Genomic DNA, 19,407 nt, shown 5'->3' with positions numbered 1-19,407 from the left:
CTTTTAATTGTTACCTTAATTAATTTTGAAAGATTTTATTTGAAAGTTGATCAGTATGCATTAACATGTAAGTAATATGGAAAAAACCCTCAAACCAACCAATGAACCAACCAAACCATTCGCTCAAGGAACTATTAACCAATAAAAGCATATGGCTAGATTTTTCTCAAGACTTTTTTGATTGAAACCATTCAGCTCTATTATCTTAATTTAAATCATAGCACTGTAGGAAGGGAGCTACAGTTATGTGCAGTTAGATAAATATAAATGAATATAAATATAAAGCAATTCAATTTTTTCTTCTTTTTCTTTTTTTAATTATTTAATGTACATATTTGGAAAGATCTATACACTTACGACTTTTCAAGTTCCATTTGAACCATATGCACTTCAGATGTTTAAGTTTAACAAGACAATATTAGCTCAGAAACTTAGAGAAGAAAATTCTGCTTTAATACTGCTACTCAATGTGAAATCAAGAGTAATGCAAAATTAATTATAAATAGAGGAAGGCCACCACTCAGCTGTAAATGTCAGTACATTTACAGACGCATTTGCTGTATTTTGCAGGTGTGTTTTTTAAATGAAATTAGTATTGTGTAATTAGAGTGTTTGTTTTTCAAGCCAGCAGCCTTGAATTATAATAAGGAGCTGGAGTTCCTCCTGATCTATTAAAAAAAAAAAAAAAAAAAAAGGTAAGAGGTATTCTTGATTATGGTTGTCTCTTTTTTCAGTCTATCTGGCATCATAGTGAGACAGAGGCACTCAACCTTTACAATTGTGGGAAGAAATATCTTTGGAACCCTCCATGTCTTTTCCTGCCTCCTTTCTTAGAGGAGATTCTCACAAACTTAAGTCTTAATTCTGTCCACTTATTTTTCATGTGTTCATTTGATAAAGGAATTTTTTCAGGAAAAACATTAGCAGTCACACAACCCAAACTTTCCTCCTGGAATCAGGTGTGAAGTTGTCTGTTGATCCCTATTTTTATTCTACTCTAAAAAAGTGAAAATACTGCTTAATTTGCCTGTTTTTCTGATTGTGGAGAATAAGCTTCTGGCTACAGGAATAGGACATTAGGGTTGTACTTTAGTCTTAAATAAATCAGTAATAGTCAACAAATGCTTTTAACCTAATATGTATATCTACTTTGTAACTGGAAGGAACTTAAGTTTAAAAAAAAAAATCATCCTGTCTTACAGAAAACAGCCAAGTGACATATAGTGAATACACAGTTCCCCATCAACTGTGAACTAGGGAGGGTATAGGAGTCCCCATTTTAAAATCAAGATACTTAAAACACCAGCTTCTAGAGAGGTCTTCCTTCCCCCAAACGCAAATTAAGTAACTCCATAATATTTCATGGCTAAAGCTCAGGTTTTCAGTGACAAACTTTGCTTGGATAATCCATCTCTTTTCATCAGAAGTGAGGGATGAAAATGCTGGCAAAGAAGTTAGTCATGTACTTTGTGGTACTTTTTCTTGCAGCTAGGATTTTTAGATTACTAGAGGTATGCAGCTAAAATTCCATTCAAAGTGATTAGACTGAGTATTCTAATAAAATTTTGATAAGCTCTTTAATGACATCATGAGGTCTGCTGCTTGCTACTTGAATTAACTGACCATGGATGACATTTATATCTGACAAGCACTGTGATTGAAACAATGAAACAGCTGTGCTGGGAATACAGCATTAGGGAGAAACAGCATATTTAACACAAGTAAATCACCACCCTTACTATTACTCCAGGGGCAGAGAAGGAGGAGCTCCCTTTTATCACTTCTGAACTGGTATAGAACTGAGGTTTCAGAGTATATAATTTGTTTTTCATTTGCTTCATTTAGCATGCAATTCTCTTGTTCTCTTTTTAATGTAACTGCTCTGGCGACTTACATTAATGGTGCAGTTCTTTTGGTGTTTTATTAGAAACTGTAACAAATATGTAAATATCTCTACTTTTTTTTGTGTGTGTGTGTGTGTTGGGATATAAGCTGCTCTTGACAGTGCCACATCTTGTTTTAATATTTCTGAAAGTTATATGAAGACATACGAAGAATTTAGGATCTGTATAATCACTACAGGCTAATCCATTCAATGTTAATCTCAGAAACTCTGTAACACTTGCTTCCTTCTTTGCAACTGTACTGATAACTGAGTTTGTGCACTATATTTCCAGAATTCAGTATTTTTAGAGTAATCTACCTATGTGGGAGGCAAAGATAAATAATGCATTTTTTCCAAAGTATGAAAATATTGCTAGCTGGTTTTTGTTCCTTGCTTTTATCTCCATCCCCAATTTTGCTTGTAAACTCTCTAGTCTCTGCTAGCTGTATGCAAATGCTTGAGATATACACAGAAAGAACAGAGCTGCCATTTTTCTGCTCGCCTGAATAGTCCATTGACAGTGGTGAACATGTTATTTGTGTTGAAATGTGTTGAATGTAGAAAATATTCTTTTATATCAAAGATATTTTAATATACTTTCTAATTTAGGGGAGAGGCACTTTTATTAAAATTGAAACTTGAACAAGGCTAATATGATTGTTTTCTTTATTTTAAGTAGATTTCAGCATAAATAAAAATGTACCTATGCATGGTACTAATTAATGGGTGGTTTTCTGGTAATGTTTAAATAAAAAAAAAAACAAACCACCTCCAAAATTCTGCAGACAGTTTTCATTAGGTAAACCTAAAACACAAGAGAGAGGAACACCAAATATGAAAAGGACTGAGATAGAAAAAGAACATCAGTTGTTTCTGGGGATCTTAGTTCTCTTTTGTAGTAGACTATCTACTTGGCTTTATGTAGCGTGAGAGCTGCTGTGGTCAGTGATATTGCACCTATGTGGAAAAAATTGATTTAAGAATTATTTTTAATAATGCAATCAAGCAATCTTTCTTTTTCCTTTTACTAAAGCACTCACTGCAGCAACTAGCAGGTAACAGCGTGTCAGCAAACAGAACTGGCACTCAGGGTTCCCTTCGCCTCTGCTTGGCTCAGCACTGTTTGTGCTCCTGCCAAATACAGAGGATTCAGTTTTACTGCATTTGTTCATTGTCTCCTCTATGAGCCAGATTATAAATGTGTATACATGATTCAGTTTTTGAGGGTTTTGGACAAAGACTTTGAAGGGATGTGATGTTTGGACCTTTTTGCTAATTTGTTTCTTAAAAATCTTCATGTTTGTAATAATAATACTTTTAGCAATATCATCCTGAATATAACACTTATAAAAAGGTAATAAATGTAGGGGACAAAAAAACCCCCAAAACATATGGACCCTTTTCTGTCTTTATATTAGTGCTTCTATTCGCATGTGATATACATTTGACAGGGCGTTGACAGCCTCAGTTCTGAGCTGCTGATTTTATGTTATTTCTTCTCTTTATAAAGGAACAGATCTTCATATCCATATGCCTTTTATGTTTCAATGAAAAATCTCAAAAATAGCTTGATTAAAATGCACAAATTTTACACATTCACTTATGATACTCTCTTGGTAAAATTTTATATAGTCAAATAAATTAGCAGAAAAAAAGGCATTAATTTCCATCTAAAATTTGTTAATAATGGAGCCACTTAAGAGATTAGCAAATTTTCTTTGCTCTCTAACTGTAAATGCAAACAACGCTTCCTTCAAAAATGGAATATAACTTCTATTAGTTGAAATATTTAGGTAGAGTGTTCACTATTAGCATCCTACCCTATAATATTTCTATATATTACTGTGGTATGAAGAACATTAACTCAACTTTCTGTGCCTTTGTTTTTCTTTATGAATTAATCATTTAAAGTATTGGGCCATAGAAAAAGTAATAAAGATGGACCTCTGTTTTCTAAATAGTTTGTTACTGGCATATCTAGGCATTATCCAGTCATGAACCAATTATCTTTGAACTAATGTTACACGATGTCTTTAAGAAAAATATATCCAACCAAATAGTATTTTTAAAATGATTATTCTTGGAATTACTTTTATCACCCAAGTGACTTAAATCTAGATGTGCTGGCAAGGCCTATAAGAAAATATATTTGTATATTAAAAATAAGCTAATTGTGCTACCTTAATTCGCATATAGTATTACCTTCCAAAAAAACTATACAGCTGAATTACTAACTCATTCAAAATCATTATCTCCCACCTAATTTAACAAGGTTAGAAAGAAAATGTTGATTCGGCAAATCTCAGAAGGGTCTCCTACCACTTTATTGGCAAGTTAAATCGTATACTTTAAATGATTCTAAAAATATCCGGGTTTTTTCCTATTAACTGAAATGCAGCACAGAAATGAAAATGTGACTTAAATTGAGTTACACTACAAAAAAATGCATTAATTTATTGTCCTAAGGGAGACCCCAGTGTCTTAAGAAGAGGGGTACTTTGAATGTCTGAAAGACAGCAACCAAAAGAAAAAATAATTCAATTTAGTGTTTAAATGAATCAAAATCCTGCCTCAGCTAAATGCACTTCTCCTACTCAAATGAATTAGTTTCAGAAGTGTTAGATACTTTAAATTCTGTTCCTTCATAGAAATTATATAGGCTTAAAAATATTGTACAGTGTGACAGCTAGTTAGCCCATGAAATAGAATGAGTATTAACTAATGAGAGTGGAATAATGTGAAAGCAGACTAATGTGTTTGGACATCTAACAAAATTGTCAATAAAGGGTGTGTGGGGAAATTCTAACCTGAAGAAAATTGGTATCATGACATGGTTTATTCAAAGTTTTGGTGAGACATTGAGAATAGCTGGTATAACTTATTAACAGCTTCCTTTGGTTAAGTATTACCAATACACACATAGAAGAAAATGGTTTACTCTTATCTAGTTTTTAAAAATAAAATAAATCCTGAATCCTTGGTTATTATTAATTATAAAAGGATTCAAGCTGGGTTTTGTTTAAGTCTGTCATGATGTAAATATCTCTTCTGCATAGCAGTAATTCTCCTGAAAAGGATATTTTCCTTACAGTTGCTAAAACAAAATTAAGTGCATTTCAGAATTAATTTTCTAGGTTGGGTGGGGTTTTTTATTTGGATTTAGTTTTGGGGTTTTTTTTCTTGTTTTGTGGTTAGTTTTGGGATTTTTTTTTTCTGTTTCTGGCTTGTTTTATGATCTCAGTATCATTTTTAAAAAGATAAGACATCTATTTTAATACTGCTATATATATATATATCTTGAAATTATATTTTAGTTGATATGCATTAATTGCACTTTTTTTCTTCTTCTCTGATTTTTTCCTTTTACTCCATATAAGGACATCGGCTTTTAAATCTAAATTTGCGTGTAATTTATTTGTTGTGTCAGTAAAAACCAAGGAATTATGTCAAGTCATCTTGTTGTGCATCTTAAACTGCTGTACTCATTACAGATAGCTAGAAGTCACTTACTTGTTTTATTTCAGCATATCATTAAATGTAAAGTCTGTGTTATTACTGGAGACATGAGGATTTCTGGAAAATAGGATTTAGGTGTGTAACTCATTCTTACAGATGGGGAACAGGCATCATAATACTTCACATTTACTTTGTTGCCTTACTACTATTGCTGATGTATTTGTTTTGATTTCATTCTGATGAAAATTCCTGTCTAAAAATGAAAGCTTTAATTACATTTGTAATTAATAGAATTACAATAGAATTGAGAACTGCAGACAATTCTGTATACTTTAATAAGGCTTTATAATCTCCCTTTACTGCAATTCGAAAATTATTCACAGGTCAATTTACTGATTTGCAAGCGAAATTTTTCATAAACCACATTAATCAAAGTTTTAGTTAAATATTAGTTTAAATATATTTATTATATATAATATATATAATCTATATTATATTATATATTTATATTATATATATTATATATAATATATATATTATAATATAGTTAAATAAATCCTACAGGAAATGATGTTTGGATGAGCAATTATCATTAAATTTTAGGGGGTTTCTTTAGGAATTACAGGAATACAACAACCTTTGGTGTTTTAAAGCAACCAGATTTTTAGGGAAATTTCCTGAGAATTATTGGAAGATTGTTCGACATATTTAGTATTCTGATAGAAGGAAAAGAACAATACTCAAAGAAAAATAAAAATTCTGTACGATTATTTACATATAGATTACATTACTCTTTCAATTTATGGAAGCAGTTGTTAAATTTATTTCCTAGTCTCTTTTTACTTCACAGTTATATTTTAACCTGTCTTCACATGATAAAAAGCTACCACAGGTTTATTTAAGAGGACAAAATTGGGGATATGTGAGATTTTCTGTTATGTCACCTCAGACTTGGGGCAGATACACATTATAGGTGTTCACTGATAGCATTACAATACTGACAGTGAAAGAGAAAACACAGAGATCTAAAAAAACCTGAGCTGCCCACTTCTATTGTTTTGTAAAAATTGAATTATTTTAAACTGCATTTGAAAAATCACCAAACTGAAGTCAATTTAAGTCAAGGGAGGCAAATAGTATATCTAAATAGTACTTCAGGTTGACTGGCAAAGATCTCCCTTGGCAGAGCTGTTCGCCCTCTTAATGCAAATGCACAGAATTGTTTTGTAAATAAAATGTATCTTTTTTTCTTTCTTCCTAACTGTAAAACTCAAATTTTTTACAGATCTATGATGGCAAAGACAACACTGCTCACCTGCTGGGAGCATATACTGGGGCATCATTAAGAGGCCTGACACTAAGTAGCACTTCAAATCATTTATGGTTGGAATTTAACTCGGACGTGGAGGGCACTGATGAAGGTTTTCAACTTGTGTATACCAGTAAGTATTTGAGAAAACAGTAGGAATAGATTTATGCTTTTAAAGGAATGAAAATTATTCTCTCATAAGATAAAAATGCAGTTAAATGACAAATATGGAAGAAATTCAGAGCAAATCACTTATCAAAAGAGTATACTTTCATAGCTGTACCTCAAAAAACCCAAAACACATAGAACACTGAAACGTGGCTTTAACAGTCATTTCTTTAATCTGGTACGTAAATCACTCTTGTTTTTCTAGAGGGTTATTTTTCAATTTTTGAAAGCATAAGAAAAAACAGGGTAACTTTCAGTTGATTGTTTTAGCACATAAAAATATTGAAGCATGTGAGTAGTTTAAAAAGTGCAACCAAAGAACAATGCTTCATGAAGATAATTCATAAGTAAAGGAAATTTTCCTTCTTAAGACTCATCTTTGATAGTTAGTTTGCTTTTGTTTCTGAGCTAGGATTATTTTTCAGAATAATCCAATTTGGAACCAAAGTGATAAAGAAAGGTTCTTAACAAAAACCTATATGTGGACTTAAACTATAAAGATGAGGAGAAGAAAAACTGTTTCTGATCCCTGGCTTAGAGGGTATATGGAAGCAGCTATATACTTTTATTTACCAAGTGTCAGGTTCTGAAAATTGTAGCACATGACTATTGACATGTAGTGTATATGACTTTTTTAGTGTATAATTATTTCATCATCACTGAATTATTACGTAGAACTAATTTTTATCAAGCAGGACACTGTTATAAGGTAATTCTGCAATGCAGCTATCAACAGGGTTTTTTTTGTCCTTGTACTCAAATCACTCCTTTTTCACCTGTTCAAAAATTGTTCTTTTAAAAACTAGACATAATGTTTTTAAAATTAATTCTAATTAAAAAATAACGTAATTCTTGCAGAAGGAAAGGAAAATATTTCAAGATAATAAAAGAGTATGTAATTATTTTCCAGGTGAAAATTGCATAATTATACTCTGTAATAGCATGTGCTAGAATAGGACTGTACCCTATGATTAAAGATAGGACTTTCAGTGCTGTGTTACTATTGTAGTAGGTGTCAAGGTAAGTAATTTTTCTTATTTATGTAGGTACATCCAAGCCCAGCACTTGAACCTTATCAGTAATATTTCCTGTCTTTTGAGATATTCATATTGGACTACACTTTCCTAGCCTGAAGAATTTTTAGCCTGAACAGTGATGGATCTTCTTTTGTTGATATTGGTAAAATTGGAAGAAAAATACTAAGTCCAGATGAAGGCCACAAAGAGGATCAGAGTCCTGGAGCACCTCTCCTATTAAGAAAGGCTGAGAGAGTTGGGGCTGTTCAGCCTGGAAAAAAATAAGGCTCCTCATAGGACCTAAAGGGAGTGCCTAAAGGGAGCCTACAAGAAAGATAGAGAGGTGCTCTTTATAAGGACAATGTAGTAATAGGAAAAGGGGTGCGGGCCTTAAACTGAAAGAGGGTATGTTTAGATTGGATACAAGGAAAGAGCGCGATCTGAGCTCTGTCTGGGTGGATCCATCAGCCAGGATAGATAGTGCAGACCTCCCAGTCAGAGATGCCGTCTTTGCTCAGAGGAGTGCCCACCATCCTGCCTTGAGGGTCAGGTTGGATGAGCACCCTTGAGCTCTACAGATGGTCAAAAACCGGTGCTCCTTTGCTGAGTTATGAGGACTTCAAGTCTCTCTACTGGGCCAGTGGAAGCTTCACCCTTCAAAGAGGTGTTCTCCCTGTGTGCCCTCCTGCACAAACTGCCTCACCATGCCCTGGCTGAAGCACTCTGCCCTCTGCCTGCTCTGGTCACACCCAGTTAGGGCAGCAAAAATGCTGCTAGTTCCCATGGTTAGGCATTGGAGTTACGTGTTCCCCCTCAAGAGGGAGGTCATCAGTTAAAAAGCTGACTTGGGTTCTGCGTCTGTAAGGAGGCTGTCCAGAAATGAGGACATCTCAGGGATCAAGGCAGATCTGAACTTCTTTTCACATTGTGGTCAGAAGTTGTCTCAGAAGACAGGAAATTCTAGCTGGTCAGTAAGTGTCCAGACCAGCATTATCAAAAATGGTTCTTCATCTGGGACTCACTTTAATGTCTTTCAGAGGTTCTGCAGCACACACTGTACTAAGAAACCATAGTTTAGGAATGAGAAAAGTTCAGCTCAGAGGTTTTGGAGGCTCTTCAAAAGGTGAGACATGTTCAGTCACATATGAAATGAGCTGAAGGAAGAACCTGAAAGATACAGCATTTGACATGTTTTTTTCCCCCTTACATGAGCAGCCTTATCCAATGTTTACAATGCATTTGCAAGCATTTTGCCTGTAAAATAAAATAATCTTTTTTCCAATCAAGAATAGTAATGAAGCATCTGAGGAGAGATTGTGAAAGGCTACCAACTGTTGACCAGATGGCCACATACTGTGTGAATGATTTGTTGAACAAAGCAGACATGAAAACCCCTTCATTTCCTCCCATATTACCTATGTATAGGAATAGCAATCTGATGCAAAGTCTCTTTTTTTTTGCCTACAAGCATTCTAAGCTGCATGATATTGGTAAAAGTATTTGGTTTTGAACAAAGCGAGGTTTTGAGTTGCTTCACAGTTAATAACAGAAATCTTGATTTGGAATAGAAAATTTTTCTCCCAAATTGTGGTTTATGTTTCCTCATTTGTTAGTATACCTCCCTGTTTCCATATAATGCATTGATATTTTGTTTTCTTCTTGCTTCATGTCTCCTAAGTCTCAAAAATGTCCAAGCTGTTTGGCTTGAATTCTCTATATCATCATTGTCTTTGATTCCTGAATGTAGTTCTTAAATTTACGAACTACTGAACAAAAGATTAGGGTAGGGATTGATGAAAATTGCAGTTTTTCTTTGGTGCCACTGGTGCTATTGCGCTGTCGTTGTTACTATGAAAAATAATGAGAAATCTGCTGTTAAGTTTTGTTTATGAGCCTTTAAATGTCTATTCACAAGTAAATGGACAGTCCCTTTACCTGCCCGATTTTAAGTTATCATAACATTTTAAAACTTATTGATAATTAGAATGATTTTTTTTCTGTCTTTAATTGAACTCTTAGGAAAATTGAATTAATAACACAGCTTGGTCATGCTCTAAGAAAGATGTATAGGCAGTTATCCTACTTAGACTGCTTAAAAACAGAGAAGAAATCCTAAAGGTATTGTTACATGTAGTTTGAAAATGACTGATTTCCACTGAAAACCAGAAAATCTGAAAGCCATTAATGTATTTTTCTGTTTGATTTTGTAAATACAACATTTTATTCTTCCCACAGGTTTTGAGCTGTCACATTGTGAGGACCCTGGTGTGCCACAGTTTGGATATAAAATCAGTGACCAAGGTCATTTTGCTGGAAGTACTATAATTTATGGATGCAATCCAGGTTACACACTCCATGGAAGTAGCCTTCTAAAGTGTATGACTGGGGAAAGAAGGGCATGGGACTATCCTCTACCATCATGCATTGGTATTACACTCATATTTTTTTTATTTCTTTACTTACTTTTTGAATGCAAGAAAGAAAAAAAATTAAGGGTTATTTGATTTATGTAAAATCTGATGTGTATGATCTATTTACAGATCAATTTACACAGGCATTTATAGTTCTTTCTGCATAGATCTCATCTAAGTTTATCTGATTGGTGTTTCCTTTTTAGGTTAAAAAATAGTAATTATTAAACATTTGTGAATACTGAAAGTCCTAATACATGAAAATCCTGTTAATGTCAGCAAATAATCAACATAAAAAGACAGTTTAATCAGAAAGGCATTGTAAAACTAGTATTTTTTTTTACTTATATATAAATAAGCTAGAAAAATTTAGTATACTTACATGAAATAGATTAAAGAAAATATATGAAATTTAAAATATAAAGAGATATAAAGTTATTTTGTATTTTTGTCACTCCTGTTTTTTTACAATATTAACTTCCTAAGTTTTGCAGCTACTTACAGGAACAATTATTACCATAGGAGAGTGAAAAGAAGACAAGACTTAAATATTATAGTAGCTTTCTTTCTTTTTTGTCTTCATTTAAAGGAAATTGGCATTGAGTAAGTAGGTGAAGCAAGGAGTGGAATGCAGTCCTTATACACTGCTTTACAATATTATGGTATATGGTCAGTTTTATTGACCAATACCTGTTCAACAAAAGAGTAGATGTATAAATTGATTGCTCAGATGATTAGCTGGAAAATCATTCCATAATGTTGTTTTTTATTAGCTGAATGTGGAGGACGGTTTAAAGGAGAGTCATCAGGAAGAATCTTATCTCCTGGCTATCCTTTTCCCTATGACAACAATCTGCATTGCATGTGGGTGATTGAAGTAGACCCAGGAAATATTGTCAGGTACTGAAAATTAATCTTACAATTTTAACAAATGTCTTTTACTATAACAACCAAATATTATTCGAGTGCAAAAAAAGCATATCTACAGAAGGTTGAGCTTTAAAATTGGTTATATTTTTGTGAAATGCTGGAGGCACAGAACTCTTTAGTGAAAGACTATATGAAAAAAAATGCGAACCAACACAACCTTTAGCAGTTCTTTTTAGTTAATTTGCTTTGATGGGAATGTGATACATAATATTGTCTTAGGAAAACTGAAACTCTTTTCTGAAAATATTGTGTAGATGCTTATAGATTATTTGAATGGCTAAAGTAATACATTACTTCATGGTGTACAAATTCAATTATTGTAAGATTTTTTTCTTTCAAATTCATTTCAGTATTGGGCTTTCATGCATTAAAGATAAATGTGTGCAACATTATAGAAAATTACCCTTTGAAGTTAAATTTTATTTGCTTTTTTCTGTTGTTTGTTTAGTTTTGCTGTTAAAGTTACGTTGTTGAGTAATATGAAAGCTGACAATAAAATCATGGTGTTCTTTCAGCCTCCAATTTCTTGCTTTTGATACTGAGGCATCCCATGACATTCTTCGAGTTTGGGATGGTCCACCTGAGAATGAGATGCTGCTCAAAGAAATTAGTGGCTCCCTTATTCCTGAAGGCATTCACAGTACACTCAACATAGTAACTATCCAGTTTGACACAGATTTTTATATCAGTAAATCTGGATTCGCCATACAGTTTTCAAGTAAGTTGATTAATTTTTTATTTATTTTATGAGATAGTTCACTCACAGGTAATTGTAGTGCTGGAAACACTTGAAATCAGCGACAACATTTCTGATGTTTTTAGGGAAAGAATTGGCATAGACCTACAGATTTGTTGTAATGCGATATCTTTATCTTAAACAAACAAATAAACAAGAAAACCCAATAAAATATCATGTTCTTTGCTAGTTTTGGCTTTGTTTCAAGGGCAGCTGGGGCAGTGCCAGAATGCTTATAATTATGATTACTGTTTTTCACAAAGGAGGTGATGTAGGCATGTTAAAAGCTCCATCCTTTTCTAATCAGTAAGTTTCTGCTTTCAGGGACATCTGTGGGGAGTTTTTATTTCTGTTGTGGTTTATAGGATGAAACAGAAAAGAGCTCTACAGGAACAGCACTGTCTTTCTCCCTTTTGCCTTCTAGTGCTGTATCATCTTATTACAGGCAGCAGGATGACAAATCTAAACAGTTGCCTAACTGTTATTAAATCCCTTTAGACATTTTATTGCTGAAACTGAAGGAATCATTGAGCCAGGTCCATTTTGACCTTCTTTTTGCTCTGGTCAGTGAAATGTATATATATTTTTTCAAGATTACCAAGATCTAGTCTAGTATCATTTTGTGTAGCAATAGCAACAATTCTAACATGGGTTGACACAGAGACTCTTACTGTTAACACTATTTACCTCACCGTGCTTCCTGTGCTTGAAAGTTTTATTAGCCCTTGTTTTCCCCTGCCCTCATTCTTTCTGTGTATTTGGCAATTACCTGTCTGTGCATACAGTAATTTGAAGGAAGAATGAATTATGTAAATGAGAGTACAAAGTGAAAGATAATTTATTTGTAGTGAAAGAGTGCTTCTGCTCCATCAGCTGATTTTTGAAGCCATGAATAGGGATTTTAATCCCTTGGCTCCAAGGTATTTTTGCCATTTTATCACCACCTTACCTCCTTCCAGAGCCTGTCTGAGAGATTCTCACATATGTGCTTTCCATTCTCAGACATGCTCCTATATTTAATGTTGAAGGCGGAGAGGGAGACCATTATGCACTGAATTTATTTAGGCAGTCATTTAAGCTGAGTGGAAAAATAGATTGATGCAGAACAAGAATGTAGTTAAAGGAAAAGGGATTGTACATAGGAGTAAAGTTATAAAACAGCTCCTGATGCACTTGCAGTGATTTATGTTAAAAGAGATTTTAGAGGTTTATCTGAAAGGAGAGGCTTTTTATTTTTTTCTCTGTGCTGTTGCAGTCTGTTAACTTCTAACGACAGTTTAAAGGATCCATGAAGTCTTACTGTCTCAGCATTTCTCTTACTCTTCAGTTCAGACTCTCAAAATCACAGCGATCCTTCTCAAATAGTTGATGTGGCACAGTTTGGGTGTACATTCTTAGTAGAATAACAGAGTTCTTTGGGTTTTTTTCCCTAAATTAAGATTGTAAAAGTAATGTGCAAATAGCTACACAACCTAAATAACAATGTTGCTCTATGGACATATTATTCCACTGACCAATAAAGAAACATATTTGAGGAGACGGAAGAAAGAAAAGGACAATTCTTTGCAACTTTGTTTCAAGTATTCATATACTTTCTTTGAGTACGTAATATTGTCTGAGTGAAACAGATGGTGTCTTCATACTCTAGCTACACTGTAATTAACAAACAGACAGCTCACACAAGGGAGGTATCTGCTTTTACTTTCCTCTTGCCATTTTGTGAAATTGGGTAAGAGTATTTAACTGCCTTATCGGCCCTTTTAGCTCAAGAGGAATGTTACTCAATGACAACAGATACTTTATGTTCAAACCCTTTTAAGACTTTGAATGCTTTATTTTCTTCTCTATTCTATTCTTATCCTTTAAGCAAAAAATGTTTCCAAATATGGATTAACCTTATTAGTTCCTTACAGTTTTTTATTTCATTTTATCAACTGTTTTTACACAATTTTGCATCTGTCATTTAATGAGTGAAAATACCATTGATAGCATAATATAATTTATATTTGACTCCTCTATAAGCCATCCAATATAATCAGAAAAATAATTTTTATATGATAATTCAAAAGGCATGTGAGATACCATCATTCACCAAACTAAAGAGGGAAGGCTGGAAGGGAAAACCTAAAGAAGGTGAAATGTTACATTGAAAGTAGAAAGAAAATTATTATTTAATTAGTATTATGTATTACAAAAGGTAATATTAGAATTGTTTCTATCTAGGGCTGCCCAAAACAATCCTTTAAAAGGCATGGATGTTGTTATTAATTTTGTAAAATTTAGAGGATCTGAAGGAAAAGGGTTTCACGATGATATTTTTCTTGCCCACTGTGTCAATTAGTCTGTTTTGTTTCTTTTTGTTAGCTTGCCTTTTTTGTGGAGGAAAAAAAAAACCAAAAACAAAAGGTTACTTGTATCTGAAATAGTAGAACTATTTTGATGGTTTAAACGTTCATAATCTCTTTCTGTAAGAAAATAATTACAGAATCATAGAATGGTCTGCATTGGAAGGGACCTTAAAGACAATCTAGTTTCAACCCTCCAACCCTCTCTCCATGGGAAGGGACACCTTTCCCTAGACTAGGTTGTTCAGAGCTCCATCCAGCCTGCCCTTGAACACTGCCAGATATAGGTCACCCACAACTTCTCTGGGCAGCCTGTTCCAGTGCCTCATCACCCTCATAGTAAAGAATTTCTTCTTAATATGTAATGTAAACCTACTATGAAACAACCTGTTTCAGTTTGCCCCTTGTCCTGTCACTACATGTCCTTGTCAAAAGTCTCTCTCCATCTTCCATGTAGTTTCCCTTCAGGTACTGGAAGTCCACAACTAGGACTCCCTGTAGCCTTCTCTTTTCCAGACACGTCAATCCCAATTCTCTCAGCCTTTCCTCACAGGGAAGGTGTCCTCTCTAATCATCTTGGTGGCCTCCTCTGGACTCACTCCAACAGGCTGATGTCCTTACTGTGCTGGGGACCACAGAGTTGGATGCAATACTCCAGCTGGGGTCTCACAAGACCTGAGTAGAAAGGCAAGAAACTATTTATTTTATGCTGAACTAAGGAATAATGGAGAGTTTCTTATGGTTGAAAAGGGTAATTTTTTTATTTAACACAATTGGACACTACTCTGAAAGGAAGGAGTGAAAGTGATGAATTTCAGATGAAATATGGGAACTCAGCCTGATTGTGCTTCACTACTTTCCTCCAATTATCCAGGGCTAGTGAAAGTACAGCTTCTTTTATACCTCTAATGTAAACAAAGAAATAAATGACTTCACATCTCATCACTAGGCAGAGCGGAATTTTGGTCTAATATGTCTTTTGTCTTTTATATGTCTTTATGTCTTTCATTTTTGTGTTGGACCTCTGCAAATGACCACGACAGTATCTCTTAATTTAAACATTACAACATTTCAGTTTCTGCAGTCTTCTTTGAGACTACAATTAAATAACATGATAGAAAACAGAGCCCACAAATCCTGAAAATCAAAGTAGCAAAAGATGTATAATAAAGCAGAATATTTCAAAAACTTTGTGTATATGTGTAATAGGAAGATAAGAACCTCTGGTGATTCAACAGTAAGATTATAATTTGAAAATTTTGAAACATGTCTAAATGACGTGAATAATGTAGCTATAGAACAGATGCCAGAGGTCTATCCTTAAACTGGGAGAAGAGTGAAAAGTTGACAACAGGCCAGAAGCAATATGCAAACAGGAAATACCTGTTACAGCACATTTTCTCTCAACTGTCAGAGACAGAGCATGAAGACCCCAGTACATACTGGAAAAACACCAATTAAATAAGCAATAATTTATTTTTAACAGTAAATTCTGCACAAAATAGAAAACTTGATCTTTGAGAAAAGTGAAGGAGAAAGAGAAGGGAGCAATCATGTATTTGCCAGAGACATGAGCTGTATATCTCAGGGTCAGGCCAAAATATTAGTCATATTAAAATATTTTCATCAGCTGACATTGCTTCATGTCACCAAGATGAAAGTATTAGTTGTGAAAAAAAAGACAGAGAACTGAAAGTAGTTGAGTAAGAACACTAAAATGCAAAACATTTAATGATAATAATTGTTTGTGTGTTTAAAAGAGTATTTTTAATCACTTTAATATCTGTGAAGTGTGTAATATCAGATCAGATCCTACTGAAGTTAATCAGATTCTTTCCATAGTTTTCAATGGCCTTTGAATCTGGTATTACAGGGATGTTTTCTGTCTGCTAACTTTAACATTTCAGGTGCCATTTATCTTTTATGCAGAAATGTATTCATCTTCCGTAGGCCATTATTTCACCACTAATAGCTGCACTACTGAGTGTCTCAGCATTACAGAATACATTCTGCTCAGGTCTAAGAGTGCAGTCACATTTCTGACTAATTAAACATCACACAGTATAGAGCATTTTTTGAGCTTTATAAGGCAGCCAGTGCAGAACTAAGCTGTAAATATTTTTTGAGTTTTTGGAAGCTTTTGTGAATAGATGCTCTAGCAGTATTTTATATCATGTGACAACAATTTCTTATATAACAGGATATGCCTTAAAATGCTTGGATTTACTGTCAAACTGTGGCTGTTCCTCCTTATTTTAAGACTGGCTGAATAGTCCTTTGGAGTTACTTGCCTCTATACACTATAGAAAAAGCCTAGAACACTTGAGGCAGATACCTGCTTGCATTGCTTCAGTCTGACAATATTAATTTTCAGTCTAGAATTATAAAGCATCATATTGCTTACTTTGATTGCTGTGATGATTAAATGCCTACAAGTCAGCTTTCTATATTTATGATTTATAGCCACAGTGTCTTCTAAATGTTTTGTGTTCAAAACTTTTTTGTTGTTGTTGTTTTTTTGTTGTCTTCTTGTTGTTCTTTTTTGGTGGGATTTCTTTTGTTCAAAGACACACCTATTAGGCACAGTCACTTTAAGGAAGATTCTTTTGATGCTGAACACCCTCCTGTATTTTTGTTTTTTTCTTTTCTTCAGCTTTCCAGTAACAAAGATCTCTATTTCTGACATATTTACCCCAAAGGTGATTTGCAAATGCATATGGGGTATTTTACTGGTTTCTTTCTCAGAATGCTGTTTCCTACCACTGCTGGTGTAGGGATCACTTCCTAACATAACTTTTTCACTTTCTGAAGTCAGTAACATAGGATTTATTCTTCCTTGTGTCTATTCCATAGCAAAAAGAACTGTTGATCTAAAATATTTTCACACTCTGGTTCGCTGATTTCTTTCAACTTTGAGAGTAATCCTTTGCATTTAGAGATTTCAGGAGGACTACTTTCACGTCAGAAATATCTTTGAATGTCCACACTTGTAAATTCAGCTCAGTGGTTTTGTTTTAGGTTTTTGTTTAGGTTTGCAGGGCGTGGTGTTGGTGTGTATTTCCTTGTTTGGTTTTGGTTTTGGGGGTGGGTTTGCTTTGTTTTTAGTATCAAGATGCTTAAAAGAAATAAACCATTTAACAGATTTGTTTCCTTCTATCTGCTGTTGCCTTTCTTTCAAGAAGCAGATATTAGTAAAAGGAATGACCATTTATGTCCTTCAGTGGCAAAAATTCATTCCTGTCTGTCTTGGTTTGAAAGGCAAGTGTTTGCCAAGGAAGGCAGGAGCCTCCCTTGAAATGGAACATGCAATCCCCTTCCCTCCAAATTATTATAATTTTGAAATTAAGGGGCTTTCAGGCAAAGATATGAGGAATAGGAATAACAGTCCTTTACTAATATAGATATATGTATGACAAGGCAAACAAACAACAGTATCTATGGCAGTAACAGCAAACAGAACCACAAACCTGGTGCCAGCCTTCTCGGCTGTCAGGCCCTTTCCCCTCAGGTGCAGTTCCGCTCGCAGCCGGCAGGGGCGCTGGCGGCTCCCGGTGAGCAGGGCAGGTGCGATGGTTCCCCCGAGGCTGCAGGGGGCGCTCCGGAGCGAGCCTGGGGAGCATGCAGCAATGGTGGCTTGGCCAAGCCAGGGAGGGATGGAACAAAGGCTTCACAAACCCCCCTGGGCAGCTGATCCTGGTGCCCGGCCGGACCCTCAGGAACAGCAAACTGGAACAGCACGGATGAGCACAAATCGTGGGTGGCAGGCGAGATGTATCAAACCCTGGAGCTGCAGCAGGAACCCCCGGATGTCTGGGCAGGCAGGGTGTGCGGAGCTACAGTGTAGCAAAGGCTCAAAGCAATGACTGGGGCAGAGCAGCCGTGGCCGGCTCCCAGCGGGGCAGGGAAAGGCGGGCTTGGATTCCCAGGGTTTTCCCTGAGGCACCCGAGCAGAAGGTGAACAGGTCCCTCTTTCAGTAAGGTGGGGTGTTAGGGTCCCAGTGCAACAGCTGCTCCAGTGAGCAAGCTCCACTCACTGCAGAAGGAAGGCAGCCGAAAGCAGAAGCCTGCAGTGCTGACGAATTCCCTCCACAATGATGGCAGCCTCTCTCCTTCGGAATGCCCAGAGAAAAACCAGACCCCCAGGGACTGAACCTAACCCCTTTTTCCCAGTTCAAATCTCCTGGCATCCCCCACCCTACATGAGAAAGCCCCAGAAGAAAGGGAGTATCCAGTTGGTCCCCTCCCTCTATGGCCAGGTCTTTTGTTTTTTTAAGTAACCAGTAATTTGTTCCCCTGGCAACATATATGGGGAAAATTCTTTAAGAGAAAAAACAAGCAAAAGGAGAACTCCTAAAACCCCAACACTGTCACAAGTTCGTAAATGACAATAACTTTTTAGTAGCTGTCATGTCTTATTTCAGTAGCATAGAAGGCATATGCATTTTATGCAGGCAAATACTATGAGTTAATGCTTCCATGAAAAATGTCCTGGTAATGGCTTATAGCTAGAGAGACCTGGAATTATGGTATTAATAAATGAAAGCTGAAAGGAAGTATGAAAAGAAATTGGTGACATAAGTAATTTTAACATTGTAAATAAACAAATCATCCTCTCAGCCATGTCACCATAAAATTAACTTATTTTAATTATATTTAAGATTGAAATTCCCTATTTTAAACCTCATGCAATATAGTTGGTCCAAACCCTTTAGATTTGTATCAATAGCAAGTCTTCTCACCTGCCCTAAATTTACATACATAAAGTTGACTTTGTCTGACTTGTGACATGGCCTTTTAGAGAGATCAAGCTGATATGGTTCCAAATTTGGAATGTCATGTATCTCAGGTTAATATTTTAATTTCGTATATCAATTTTATAAGTGGGAAAGCTATTCTTTGAATCTGAAAAATCTAATGCTATGCTTTCTGTTAAAAAATAATAAAATTGAACACTGTGTTTTAAGTTTCTCAGGTAAAATTTTCAGTTCCAATGGGTTATTTTACTTGCAGAAGAAGCCCATTACAGATATTTATAATTGTGTATACAGCAAAGTGAATTTGGAAGTACAAAAGTATACTTTTGTGGTTCTTAATATTATAAATAAAATTACTTTTCTATTTCAGAAAAGGTTCTCTAACTTCCTCATCATT

The 19,407-nt window shown here is 34.9% G+C and overlaps 1 protein-coding gene across 4 annotated transcripts in view; it reads left to right on the top strand.

The window, feature by feature from the left end:
- Positions 1–19,407, top strand: part of CSMD3 (CUB and Sushi multiple domains 3) — a 613,333-nt gene that overhangs the window by 398,726 nt on the left and 195,200 nt on the right. For all 4 annotated transcript variants that reach the window (XM_042035930.1, XM_042035929.1, XM_042035928.1 and 1 more), the window contains 4 exons: positions 6,627–6,783; positions 10,070–10,261; positions 11,019–11,145; positions 11,691–11,893. In XM_042035930.1, the coding sequence (XP_041891864.1) occupies positions 6,627–6,783; positions 10,070–10,261; positions 11,019–11,145; positions 11,691–11,893 (679 nt within the window). The remainder of the gene's footprint in view (positions 1–6,626; positions 6,784–10,069; positions 10,262–11,018; positions 11,146–11,690; positions 11,894–19,407) is intronic.

This window comes from Corvus kubaryi, unplaced genomic scaffold (genome assembly GCF_017639235.1).
Source record: "Corvus kubaryi isolate FWS band 111438036 unplaced genomic scaffold, C.kubaryi_AGA036_p1.0 37385, whole genome shotgun sequence".
NCBI lineage: Eukaryota > Metazoa > Chordata > Aves > Passeriformes > Corvidae > Corvus > Corvus kubaryi.
This window is presented reverse-complemented; position numbering and strand designations above follow the sequence as displayed.